The sequence below is a fragment of the Balaenoptera physalus genome (assembly GCF_965194825.1).
Source record: "Balaenoptera physalus genome assembly, chromosome: 1".
Classification (NCBI taxonomy): Eukaryota; Metazoa; Chordata; class Mammalia; order Artiodactyla; family Balaenopteridae; genus Balaenoptera; species Balaenoptera physalus.
The window spans coordinates 37603219-37615300 of NC_138882.1; the positions used below are offsets into that span (position 1 = coordinate 37603219).

At 49.2% G+C, this 12082-nt stretch overlaps 1 protein-coding gene across 1 annotated transcript in view; it reads right to left on the bottom strand.

Moving 5' to 3' along the window:
* Nucleotides 1-12082, bottom strand: part of PLXNA2 (plexin A2) — a 214045-nt gene that overhangs the window by 171580 nt on the left and 30383 nt on the right. The window contains exon 3 of the mRNA XM_082434450.1: nucleotides 9752-9934. Within this exon, the coding sequence (XP_082290576.1) occupies nucleotides 9752-9934 (183 nt within the window). The remainder of the gene's footprint in view (nucleotides 1-9751; nucleotides 9935-12082) is intronic.

A 12082-nucleotide genomic window follows, 5' to 3' on the forward strand; every position in this document is an offset into this window, starting at 1 on the left:
AGGTTCCCAATTCAGTGTTCTTCTGACTTGTCAGAACTTCTTAGCCCCAAGGCAAGCATTTTGTGGGTAAGCAGGCCTCCTTGCTGGCCAGGCTCTAGAAAGATCCTCAAGTCACCTACAGTGAGGGCTCAGGGATGCTGGGCACCCCAGACCAAGGGTGCATGGCCAGGCCTGGGATAGGAAGCTCAGCTAGACTTTTGCCCTGGAGAGAACGATCCCCAGACCAATTTTAGGTTCTGCTTAGGGAATGCTTGCATGCTAGGGAAAGGCAGAGGTCAGCCTGAGGTTTTGGGCAGAGGGAACGTTCTTCCATATGACACAGAGAGAAGGGCCCCAAAAGTAAAGTCTAAAAACCTGGATTTTATCTTGCTTCTGTTGCTAAGGACCTGGATGATTTTGTGCAGATCACTTAACCTTTCTAGGCCTCAGCTGTCTTATCCACAAAATAGAACAATAAACATCTCACCTGCTCAAAGTCTGTTGGCTGGACTAGTTTTCTGAGGGCCTTTCCAGTTATTAAAATCAGGGGAACATTCCTGACCTTGTGTGATGGAGTCTATCTTCCCCCTGGGGGGTGGGGCTGACCCCTTTGTAGGGTCCAGACTCCATGGCCTCTCCTCCTTCCTTGGCTGCACTCTCATCCACCCCTGAACACAGAAGTGTGAGAATTCCTGATTTGCTACTAAAGGCTGCTGATACTATTGCCCCTTCCAGGTTAGGTGGGGACGCCCAGCTGGTGTCAGTAGCCTTTGAAATCCAATGAGGTTTTGGAGAGTGATGGCTGATTGGGACAATCCCAGAGGCACCAGCTCCTAAACTTGTGCCCTATCTTGAAGCCTAGAAACCTTTCTGGAGGCTGAGGCCAGGAGAGGGACAGAATCCCAGGAAGAAACTTAAAGGACAGAACCTCAGGGTGACCTTCAGCACCCTGCATCTCCATATATCTCCTGCTTCTCTGGACAGAAGGACACATGATAACAGGAAGGAAAGAGAAGTTCAAGTAGCTGCAAGCTTTTAGCTTCATCATTGTTGGACTATACAGGTGACTGAGGTGTGTGCTGCACCATCTCCACCTGAGATATTTGTAGCTCTGATTCCAATCTTCCCTTGATTTACCCTGTGATCCTAAGCAATCCATAATAATCCATAATCTCTGTGAATTTCAGTATCACCATCTGCCACGGAGCAGAGAAATATCTCAATCCTTCCTGTTTATCCTAAAATGCTATGGGATTAGTGAGCTAATGGAAACCAAGGGAATCTGGGTCCTTAGAAAAGGATGGTAATGGTATAGGAGTGGTAGCAATAACACTAGTAGAGTCACACTTACAGTAATAATGGTAATAGCAGCAATGGCTGCCATTTATTAAGCATCTGCTACACACTGGGCTCTATATTAGGTACTTCATATCCCCCAAGTCTGACATGCATAGCAATCTTGCAAGGTAGCGTCAGTGGACCAGCTGATGACACTAAGGTCTGCCCAAGATCACACAGTTCACTGAAGGTGGAGTTGTGTAGCCCTAGGATATCATGGTTGGCTTGGGAACATGCAAAGGGCAGAGAATGGCCCCATTTTAGTTAATTCTGCAAAGCCGTAAGAGCCAAACCACCACTTCCCCCAGCCCGGCCCTGAGGAGGGGTCAGTACCTATTGTTTGGTGATATGGGACTCGGAAAGCTCTCACTGGTGACTAATGCAGCTGGATGCCGGTGTCCAGCAGGATTAGATTAGTTCAGCGCAGCTGGTCTAGTCTTCTAAGTATTTTTTTTCCCATGACACAGGGCTGGGGGCAAGGGGCAGGATTCTCTTCCTCCATCTGACCTTGCAAACATGTCACTAAAAAAGAGGCTGATCTGACAGCTCCACTCCCCCAGGGAGCCAGAGAAGAAGTGGGCTTCGGGGGAAGCCTCAAAGATGCTGGTAATAATAATGGAAAGCACTTTTGTTGCCAAGCACCATAGTAAGAACTTTTCATACATGATTTCACTTAGTCCTTCCAACAACTATGCAAAGTGTTTATTACTACCCACTCCACAGAAGAAAAAAATTGAGGCTCACAAGTTAAGTAACAATAATAGTGATATTTAAATGCATATAAGCTCAGCACTCCACTTTACATAAATTATTTCATTATGCTCTATTTTTTTCATTAGCACTTATTATCTTCTAAATATACTGTATGTTGTGCGTTCTCATTATTTTCTCCCCACATTAAGGTATAATCTTCACTAGGGCAGGCGATGTTGACAGTTTTGTTTACTACTGTATACCGAGCAAATGGCGCATAGTAGGTATTCAATACATTTTCGTTCAAGAATGAATGATTTCATTTAATCCTCATTACAATCTCATGCGGCAGGTATTATAACTGTCTTCATTTTACACATGAGGAAACTGAAGCTCAGAGGTCACACAGCGAATAGACTGGTATCAGGACTGCATCCTGTAAGCTCATATGCTCTTTGTTATGCAAATAGGTTCCCACCTGAAGACAAGAGGACAGCACCAGCTGGTCTTTGGAGGTTCTGTCCAACCTCGAGATATATGTCCATGCTCTGTATCCACAAGCAGGCAAGACTCAATGACCTAAAAGGATGTGCATCTATGTGGTCTGTATTTTCCTAAAGATGACCACGCTGTAAACATTAGCACCTTGGCCTCTTAAACGTTCTACAGAGCCTATCTGGGTCACCTGGATTCTGTGAGCTTGAATCATTACGCTCGTGCTTCACCTGCCCTGAGATAAAGCCCTGAGCTCCAAAGGGCTCCCTCTTGGAGTGCAAAGCACCATGCTGAGCACACAGCCTGACTCCTCACACAGGGATTATCCAAGATTGAAGCACACAGGAGCCGCACAAAAGGTGCAAAACATAAATGCATCTTTAGTTTCTCCCTTTCAGGGGCTCTTCCCTGGGGTCAGCTGGGGCTCTGGATAGAAACCCACACCCTCTCTCTCCACCTGTCATGGTCAAGCAGGGGGATGTGGTGGTCAGGGGAGGGGGTTTGGAAGGATTCTGTAAATATGCCCCCTTCCCTGTGCCAACCAAATGCTGCCTTTCCCAGCTTCCAGAAGACCAGTTCTTGGGACCCAAGAGGCCTATAAAACAACAAAACAAACAGCGAGTTTGGCGGCAGGAGCCTGGGCAGGGAGCCAAAGTCATTACTAGGGATGTGGTGGTGAGTTCTGAGCCACCAGCCCACCTCCTCTGCACAGGCCCTGGGGCAGGGGGAGAGGGCATCTGCTGCCCACTACCCCAGCCCCCGGAGCTGCTGAGATGCATCAGGGACTCAGAGCATTAGCTCAGCGGTCACAGGTCCCAAGAAAGCCGCTAGGTCTCCTAGAATGAGACCTGCAGCCCTGGCTGTTTACTCAATCCAGGGTTCACAATGAGAGACGAGTGAATCATTTCCACTCCGAGGAATGAGTGGCTATTGTTCGGTGGTGTTGGCACGGCGAGAAAGGTATGTTTCTCAGCTTTGCATCCAACTTGGCTTTCCGTTCGCCAAGACAACTCCACCCCACAAGGGAGCCAAGTAGCAGGTTAGGAACTTCCGTGCATGTTTTGGGAGGAAGTATAAATGCCAATGTCAATTTTGCCAATGGGTTGGCCATGTAACCTTGGGCAAGATATTTAATTTAACATCCCGGTGGCTCAGTTTTCCACATCTGTAAAATGGAGTGGAGATGCAGGGAACCATCGCCATACTTAGCTGAAGTATTTGTGGAGGATGGAAAGGACCATGGAAAGATATCTCATAAATAATCAGTGTTATCAAGTAACTGAGCAATAACCCCAGGGCCTGGGAGAGTTAATCCTTTGGTGCTCCCAATGGATTCTTTCCAGTGCCTAAGCTGCTACTGCAAGAAGCTCACAGTTTTCCTGGCCTGACTCAGTAAATCGTTTGTGAGCTTACAAAGAGAAGAATAAGAATGGGAAGGGACGTCGGGCAGCGTTTCCTGTGAGCTGCGCACTGGAGACCTTGGGTTGGTATGTCCCATAGGGAAAGGCAGAAAGGATTTTCCTCAAGAATTTCACAGGCATTTTGGTGGCTGCCTTAGCTAATGGGAAAGAAGGTGTTGGCAAAAGAGGTCCCGGCGCTCCCCAGACCTTGAAAAGGCTAAGTCTCTGTGGATTTGCGAAAATGTCCAGGAGTCCGATAAACAGAGGGCTGGCGGGGGTGGCAGGGGAGGGGTGGCCTGGGCCTCTGTACCTGCCTCTCTGCTGAAGGCAAAACTGCCTCTGATGCAGGTGAGGCAGATAGCTGGCCACACTCTCCTGGGATCTGCGGGCAACAGTGTAAACGCGGCTCCCTTCTCCCAGCTTGGTCGGCATTGTTGAGAGCAGCACCCCACCCTCTTCCAAACACTGTTAACCAGAAAACAGGCTCTTTTCCTGTCACAGCAGTTCTCTTGTTTCCTAGACTCCTCATCCCACGGCCACCCTCCAACCCTCCCCCTCCCCCGCAGACCTATCCACCACATCCTAACTTCCTTCCTTTGCAAACCAGCCACGTCAACAGGAGTCACTCTTGGTGTCTGGTTCTCTTCCAATGCGTGCACGTAGGTCTCTGGCCTGGAGGAGGTACATTTGAGATAAATTTCATGAGCAACTGATGTGTGAGAGACACTGAATCTGGCTCTGGGCATGGGTGACATATATGGAAAAGAGGGCCCCTGTCCTCCAGGACCTGTGGATCTCAAGAGAAGTGGACACGTTATTCAGCAGCTGCTCCCGCACCAGATGCTACTGGAGCAAAGCGGCAGGGGGTCTGAGGAGGGCGCTACTCACAGTGCTGGAAGGGGCAAGGTGAGGGACATGTCACCAGGCCTTGAGCAGCGGGAGAGGCTTCCGGTGGCAGGACTGCGGGAGAGAACAGAGAGCCAGCACCTCCTGATGCTGTGAGGCCCTGGGGTCGAGGGGCCAGAGGAGGCCTGAAGAAATGGGAAGCCAGGGCTGAGGCGCTGCAGATGGAGGGGAGGATCCAATGGGACTCTGTCCCAAACCCTAGAGAGTCCTGCTTCCTGGCCCCAGGGTCTTCTGCCCTCTCAGCTCGGCCCCTTCCCACGCCCCACGACCTGCCTCCTGGACCTCTCCCTTCAACCTGGGAAGTCGTGTTAAATGAGTCTGTAGTCCCTGTCGCCACTACTCTTCCTCGTGTGCTTTGGTATTAGCTCCAGGCATCTCCTACGTGGACTCCCGCCGCCTGCCCTTGGCCAGGAGGGATGTCGGCACAGTCATCCGTGCCCAGCCCCAGAAGGCCCTGCTTTCCCTCCCCTGCATCTTGCCCCAGGCCTGCCTGCCCTCATCCTCTGGGTCCTGCCTTGCCCCGTCTGGGCCAAGCACCTCCCCGCTGACCCTCAGGGGCTTTCTGCTACACATCCAGGGCCAGCGTGAACCCAGCCATGACTTCAAAGCCCACCCCAGGGTGCCTTGGCCTCCCCCGCTCTGCTCCCCTTCTCTGCCCTCCCTTATCTCCCACCCCTACTGAGGGAGTCAGAGAAATAGGGGCGGCATAAGTGGGAAGGTCATGTGCTTGGTGCAGGTGCCTCTCCACAGCTTCCCTGATCGGTGACCACCCAGTCTCTGCTTCAGTATTTCCACTGACTGGGAGCTCATTCCCTCTTGAGTCAACTCTTTCCATTATGGGACAGTTTGGCTGCAAGAAGCTTCTTCCTCCTATTAAGCGGAAAACTATTTTACAGGAACTCCTACCTGTTGGCCTTCTTCTGCCCTCTGGGGCCACACTGAATAAGTTTAATTCATCTTGCACAGCTTAGTGGAGAAGCATGATTGTGAAATCAGACGATCAAGGTTCAGACCCTGGCTCTGCCATTTACTTGCCATGTGGCTCTTGGACGCATTTCTTTACCTTTTCTGGCCTCTATTTCCTCATCAGTAAAATGGAGGTGATAATAGCACCTACCCCATAGAGTTGTATAAACATTAGTTAGTAGATATAAAGTTCTTAGAATATCACCTGACACATAATAAGTGCTTAGTAAATCACAGGCTGTGAAGATTCATCTCCTCCTTTCCTCTTCTTCCCTTGGGTTAACATCCTTTTAAAAGTATTCTCCATACAGCATGGCTCCCGCATCCTTGCAGCCCTTGTTGACCTGGCTCTTTAGTTGGCTTAAGCCCTCTTACAATGTTATCTCCCGTGGGAAGTGGAGCCTCCACTTCTCATGACCTTCTGTTAGTGTGGTGAAGACTAATTAACTTTGCTATCAGTGGATCACACAGTTGGCTCACAAGGTCAGCGAAAATCCCAAGATCCTTTTCACTTGATCCTCTAGGGCTTGAGCCTCACAGTACTCTACGCCTTGGCTTCCACTTCGCCAAGTCCTCCAAGCCCCTCCACGCCCTCTAGACCTTCCTGGCACGTGCTTTGCATCTTCTCAATGTGGCACCCAAGGTCTAGAGGGCCCTTCTCTCCCATCCCCAACTCATCACTTTGTCTCATTCAGTCTCAGAGCAAATCCTAGTAAGCTTCCTCCTCCATGAAGCCCTCCAGGTTAATCACACTGTGGCAGCTGATTTTTCTGGAATTGTTCCATCCCTGTGGTGAATCCTGGCCTGTCTTCTTATCACCTCTGATGCACTGGTCCTTAGTCTAGGCAAGTGTTACACCTCTTGGTTCTAAGGTCTCGTCCTTATTCTGCCTGTTCCCTCTGCATGTTTGTGGCTCAGAAGGCGGTGGCCTCGTCTGCACTGTTCTCTGCCTGGCGAGCAGAGGGCAGGTATGAGCAAGTATGTGACACAGCACAGAACAACACCTCGTGGTCCTGCCACTTCTAGGGAGTCTCTGCTTCCTCTAATCGTCCCCACTCGGGGACATCCTGTCCTATGGACTGCCATGGATGGAGGCTGCACAGTCTGACAGACGCCTGGTTAGGCAGGGAAGAAGTGAGTGGTCCTGACGCACCCTGCTTCCCTCCCCTCTCCAAACTCTTGGCTAGTTGTTTTTTTGGTTTTTTTTCCCTTCCTGTGTTGAAAGAGCTATGCGGCCTGGACCATGGCAGGGTTTCCTGGGGACATTCCATAAATTCCTCATGGGCCGTTTCTCTGGGTAAATGGGAGGCCAGTGGGAGCCCGGCTTTAGTATCAGGTGCCTCAAAGGCGTGTGGGTGGAAAGGAAGGGTGAGTCGTCCAGAGGAGAAGGAGGGGTATTATGAGCTCATAGAAACAACTAAAGAATATCGAAGTGAAGAGTGAGAAGGAGAAGACAACTGCAGGTTGGAACCAGCTGTGGGCAGCCATGCCCCCAGCCTTGCCCTTGAACCCTCTGACTTGCCTCCCTAGCAACTTGTCTGCTGGGGTTCCAACAGGGCTAAGAGAACTTGGCTACCTTGAGTGTGTGGCTTGAAAAGATGCCCCAAGCAACCCACTGTGTTGTGTGCACAAGACGCAGAGAGACATGGGACGGTCAGCCCAGGGCCCTTTGAGCCTGGCTAGGTGGTTCTTCCTTTATTCAGTCCTCGTCCATCCATTTGGCAAACATTAATTCCCTAACTCAGATCCAGGGCTGAAGAGAATGGAGGCCCTAGCCCCTGGCTGAACCCTGCAGCAAGCCTGAACCTGAAGACTGTTCTCAGCCTCCACCCCCGGGGTTCCGTGGCTGCTTCTTTAAGTAAAACAGGTGTCAACTTGGATGTCAGGACAAGAGGCAACTTGTCCTCATCTCTAAGCTTGGACGAGTCACTTTTCTTCTCTGGGCCTCAATTTTCCTGCCAAATAACACTAGTATTGGGCTAGATGGTCTCTAAGGTTCCTTAGAGAATGGTTTTATTTTTCAAGACAGTTTTGAGGCCCATCCCAGGTGGGAACACTTGGTGAAAGGATGAGGCAGAAAGAAGGAAATAAATATGAACAAGGCATGACCCCTGCCTTTAACAGAACTTTCAAGAGAATAAAGGAGACAGAATCACAGGAATGATCCAGAACAGTGACTGAAGGTGCAGGAAGGACAGGAGAAAATGCTGAGCACCAGTTTAGTTGTGGCTCCTGCTGGCCCTACAGAACCTTTGTGCAATTGAGAAACAGGTGGTATTTATGGGCAGATGAGTCAGCTCGAGGAGCTCCTCTGGGGGTATGTTTATACCCTAGGGCATATGGCTTGACAAGGAGAGTTCAGGTTGGATTTCAACTCCCATAGGCCCCTTGGCCCAAAGTACCTGGGCAAGTCACAATCTACCCAGCTGTATAGATAACCCTGCAGGAAAGAAGCCAGCCTCAGGGGTCCAAGTTGAACCCTGTCTTGATAGAATATACCACTTTTTAAAAATTGAAGAAGAGTCGATTTACAATGTTGTATCAGTTTCAGGTGTACAGCAAAGTGATTCAGTTTTAAATATATATATATATATATATATATATATATATATATATATATATATATATATATATATATATATATCCTATTTCAGACTCTTTTCTAGAGTACACCACTTTTAAATCTTAGTGGAATCTCAGAAGGCCAACTCCTTCCCTCTCCACTTCTGGGAAAGCAAACGCCGGGACCACACTCATCCTCACTCTTCCGTACCTGAAACCAAGCCAGGGCCCACAGTCCCAGGCCAAGTGGAGGGCACAGGACAGGTACAGGTAGGCACCTCTCCACAGAGTGAGGAAAGGGTTAAAGGGCTTTGGTATTATGAGAAAGAAGGCGTCTCCACATCAACCCAGACCAGTTTTTCTCACCTCCTTTGGCAGCAACTCAGAACAAGCAGAACACGGAAATTCTTCCTCAGGCTCCCTCCCTGCCACCCTCCTTCTACATTTCCAAACAACATCTCTCCTGAGGCTCTAACTGGATTAGGAGGAAAGAGCCACAGGGCTGATGTCAACATCAAAGGGTGAGATGCGGTGAGGTCTGGCCTGTGCCTTGATCCGCAGGTGCCAGGACTGGGGAAAGGTGGCAGGAGGGTGAGCTTGGGAAAAAGGGATTAGCAGGGACTGGAAAGAACGTGGCTGCTGTAATCCCACGTAATAAACCAGACTGTGCTCCGTCTCTACACCTTAAGTGCTAGACAAGCAGGTACAAGCTGCCGGCTTCAGCCCGCCGTGCAGGAGGCTTCCCGTGCTTCCAGCCCCAGACGGCCCGTGCCCTCCCATGGGCAGAGGTGCTCAGAGCAGGCACAGGATAAGATGCCTACTTCCTCCTGTCAGCTCAGATCTTGGGGGTGAGGGAGGAGGGGCAGGGAAGAGACTGCGATTGCAGGAAGAGGAAAGACAGGAGAACGGCCCCTTATCCAGGCACCATATACCATCCCAGAGAGGCACCACCATCGGCTGAGAAGTGAGACCCATAATGTGCTTCAAGCAGCTGCTCTGGACTCAACAAAGACTTTTGATCAGTACAATCACCTCTATAGACTATGGGGAGGGATTTGTGATGTGGGTGATTCATAATATAGATAATCAAAAAATCAGTTCTACTTGATTTGGAGATAGTGTTTTGTTTTTTTTTTTCTCCTTTAGACAGATGCACCTTCCTAATTCCTTGGAGTTTGGTCAATATTGAAATATGTTTACATTACCAAGACACTCACTGACCAATGGGTAGAGGAAGCAGCTAGAAGATAAGCCACAAATTAACCCCTACCAACTCTCCCCACTCTAACTGTTCCTGACCCAAGAAAACTGAGTTGCCTCTAGTTAAATCTCCATCAACAGTAACCTTCCAGAAGAGGCTCTCAGCCGAGGAGCTGAACAGCATCGGGGCGTCCAGGCTCATGGACTCTTACCTTTTTCAGCTTGCCGCTCTTTGTGCCCACAAACACCACGCTGTAGCCATTGTAAACGTAGGATGCCACCGAGGTCATGCGGTCCCGGCTGGTGGTGTACAGGGTCAGGCCCTCTACTGGAATTGAGCCTCCAAGCGGCTGGTTGATGTCCAGTCCACAGAAGTTGTCATCGATGGGCACCGGCTGGAGAGAAGGGGAGGGACCTGGGGTGATTAGCAGCGGAGGCAGGGCCGAGTTGATCCACACCAGCCCACCCACCGTGGCCACCAGCCCCAGGACACCAGGCCTCAGAGAAGTTCAGGCATGGAGTTCAGGGGCCTAACACATACTGCACACACAAATATCTCACGGCTGACCCATGAACCCCACACTGACTCCTGTGAAACCAGACAGAGGAACCAGCAGCTTTCTTCTCCCTTACCTGCTATCACCCTCACTTTTCTGCCAAGACAACCAGCGACAGTTTGCAAAGCTGATTGCTCAAACTCATTTCCTGGTCATTTACATGTCCCTGTGGACCATGCCATTTGTGGTGGTCTTTCTATTTAGACAGTGGAGATTCAGTCTAGAGGCAACATCACAGGATTCCTACCAGCCTGGTGGCGTTCCTTATTTGTTTCCTGGACTGCAAAGGCCTGCCTTTGGGCATAAGGAATTTTCAGTCATTCCATTATTCACCACATCCCATACTGGGGATAGATTAAAAAGGGTTATCTTAATATTGAACAGTGCCTTATACTTTGGAAAAGTTACTTCATCTACATGAATCTCAGTTTCTTCAGGTGTCATACTACCTGCCCACCTTTGTGAGAGAATCACTGGGGAGAAAAGGAAATAACACATGCAAAGAGACCGTTAAGTTGCACAATTTTCATCATTGTCCGTTAGAGGTCTTCAATGACGTTCGGGTAGATTCTGGGGGAGGTGTCCTTCTTGTTAGCAGCCTTTTGCAGGGAGTGGGGGTATGCTTGTATAAAGAATATATGTCATTGAATAAAAATTAAAAAAAAAAATTAAAGTCTCTTCTCTGTCAGAAGAGACTAGGGCACCTTGAAAGGACATCGCCTTGAGCAAGTGGAAAAATAGCTGGACAGAAAGAATTCCAGTCTCTGCTCTTCTTCTATGTGGCTATGTGATCAGTAACAGCCTCTTTGGGGCTGTTAAATTGATGATTTCTAAGATCTCATTCAGTTAAAAAAAAAAGACTGCATGCTTCCTGAGGACAGGGGCTGCGAGGGGGCTGCATTCTCTGCACACTGTCTAGCCTGGGGCTGGGCTACGACGGATCCTCCGAAACATCCCAGCTGATTGCACAACAGGGAATCCTGTGGGCAAAGGTTGCAGACTCTGGGCCAGAAAGAGCCCTGAGCCCTGTGGCAGCTGTTCCTCCTGGGTCTGGAAAGGCATCCTCGAGGAGGAAGGAAGTGACGGTCGTGGGAAGCACAGAAAGCATCATGGAGAGACCTGTTCCCATCACCCTTCTCCCCTCATCCACACCAGGAAAGAGCAAGCTGATGTGTCGTTCCCTGACAGCTTCATTTCCTTGGAAGAACTGATTTATAAGCTAAATGTGATTTTTTGGGTAAACCAGGGACTTTTCTTCCATTCCCTGTTCAAATCCAAAGAGAACAGAGGCTCATGTCTTGTGATTCCTTGGTGTTTTGTAGAGAGCTACTGCTCCTACAACTGAGTGGTGGTGCTACCCTTGTGTGTGTGTGTGTGTGTGTGTGTGTGTGTGTGTGTGTGTGTTTATTCTTTAGGAAAGAAAACTAACTTTTGGGTTAAGGATGACCTTGAACTCTGGATTATATGGCGCTCCACACGGCAGAAGGGATAAGCTTCCCAGGAAGGGAGTGAAGCAATGGCATACTAGAGCCAGCTTATGAGGAATGCCTGTACATCTATCTCTGCTTTCAGTGACATCACACTGGTGCCTTGAAATTATCTATGGTGGGAGTATTTACACCACGGAAATTGGCAAATGTTTTTAATCAAGATCCTCCCATCCCAATCCTTTCCCTACTACTACCATTGCTTGCATATAGCCATCCATTTAAGATTCACCAGCACATCCCTGGAGCAAATGATGGAAATTTCAGGCTCCCTAGAAAGGTAGGTCAGAGGAATCAGCTACCACTTTCTACATTTTCTACTTCTCTTTCTCATCCCTATACCAGAGGCACAAGTGTCCTGAAAAGAATCAAGAAATCTAGATTGTAGTCCTGTCTCTACCACTAGCCAGCTATGTTATCTTGATATACCACATACCCTCTTTGAGTCTGAATGCTCTCATCTGTAAAGGGAAAGGATTAGACCAGGTAATCGTCAAGC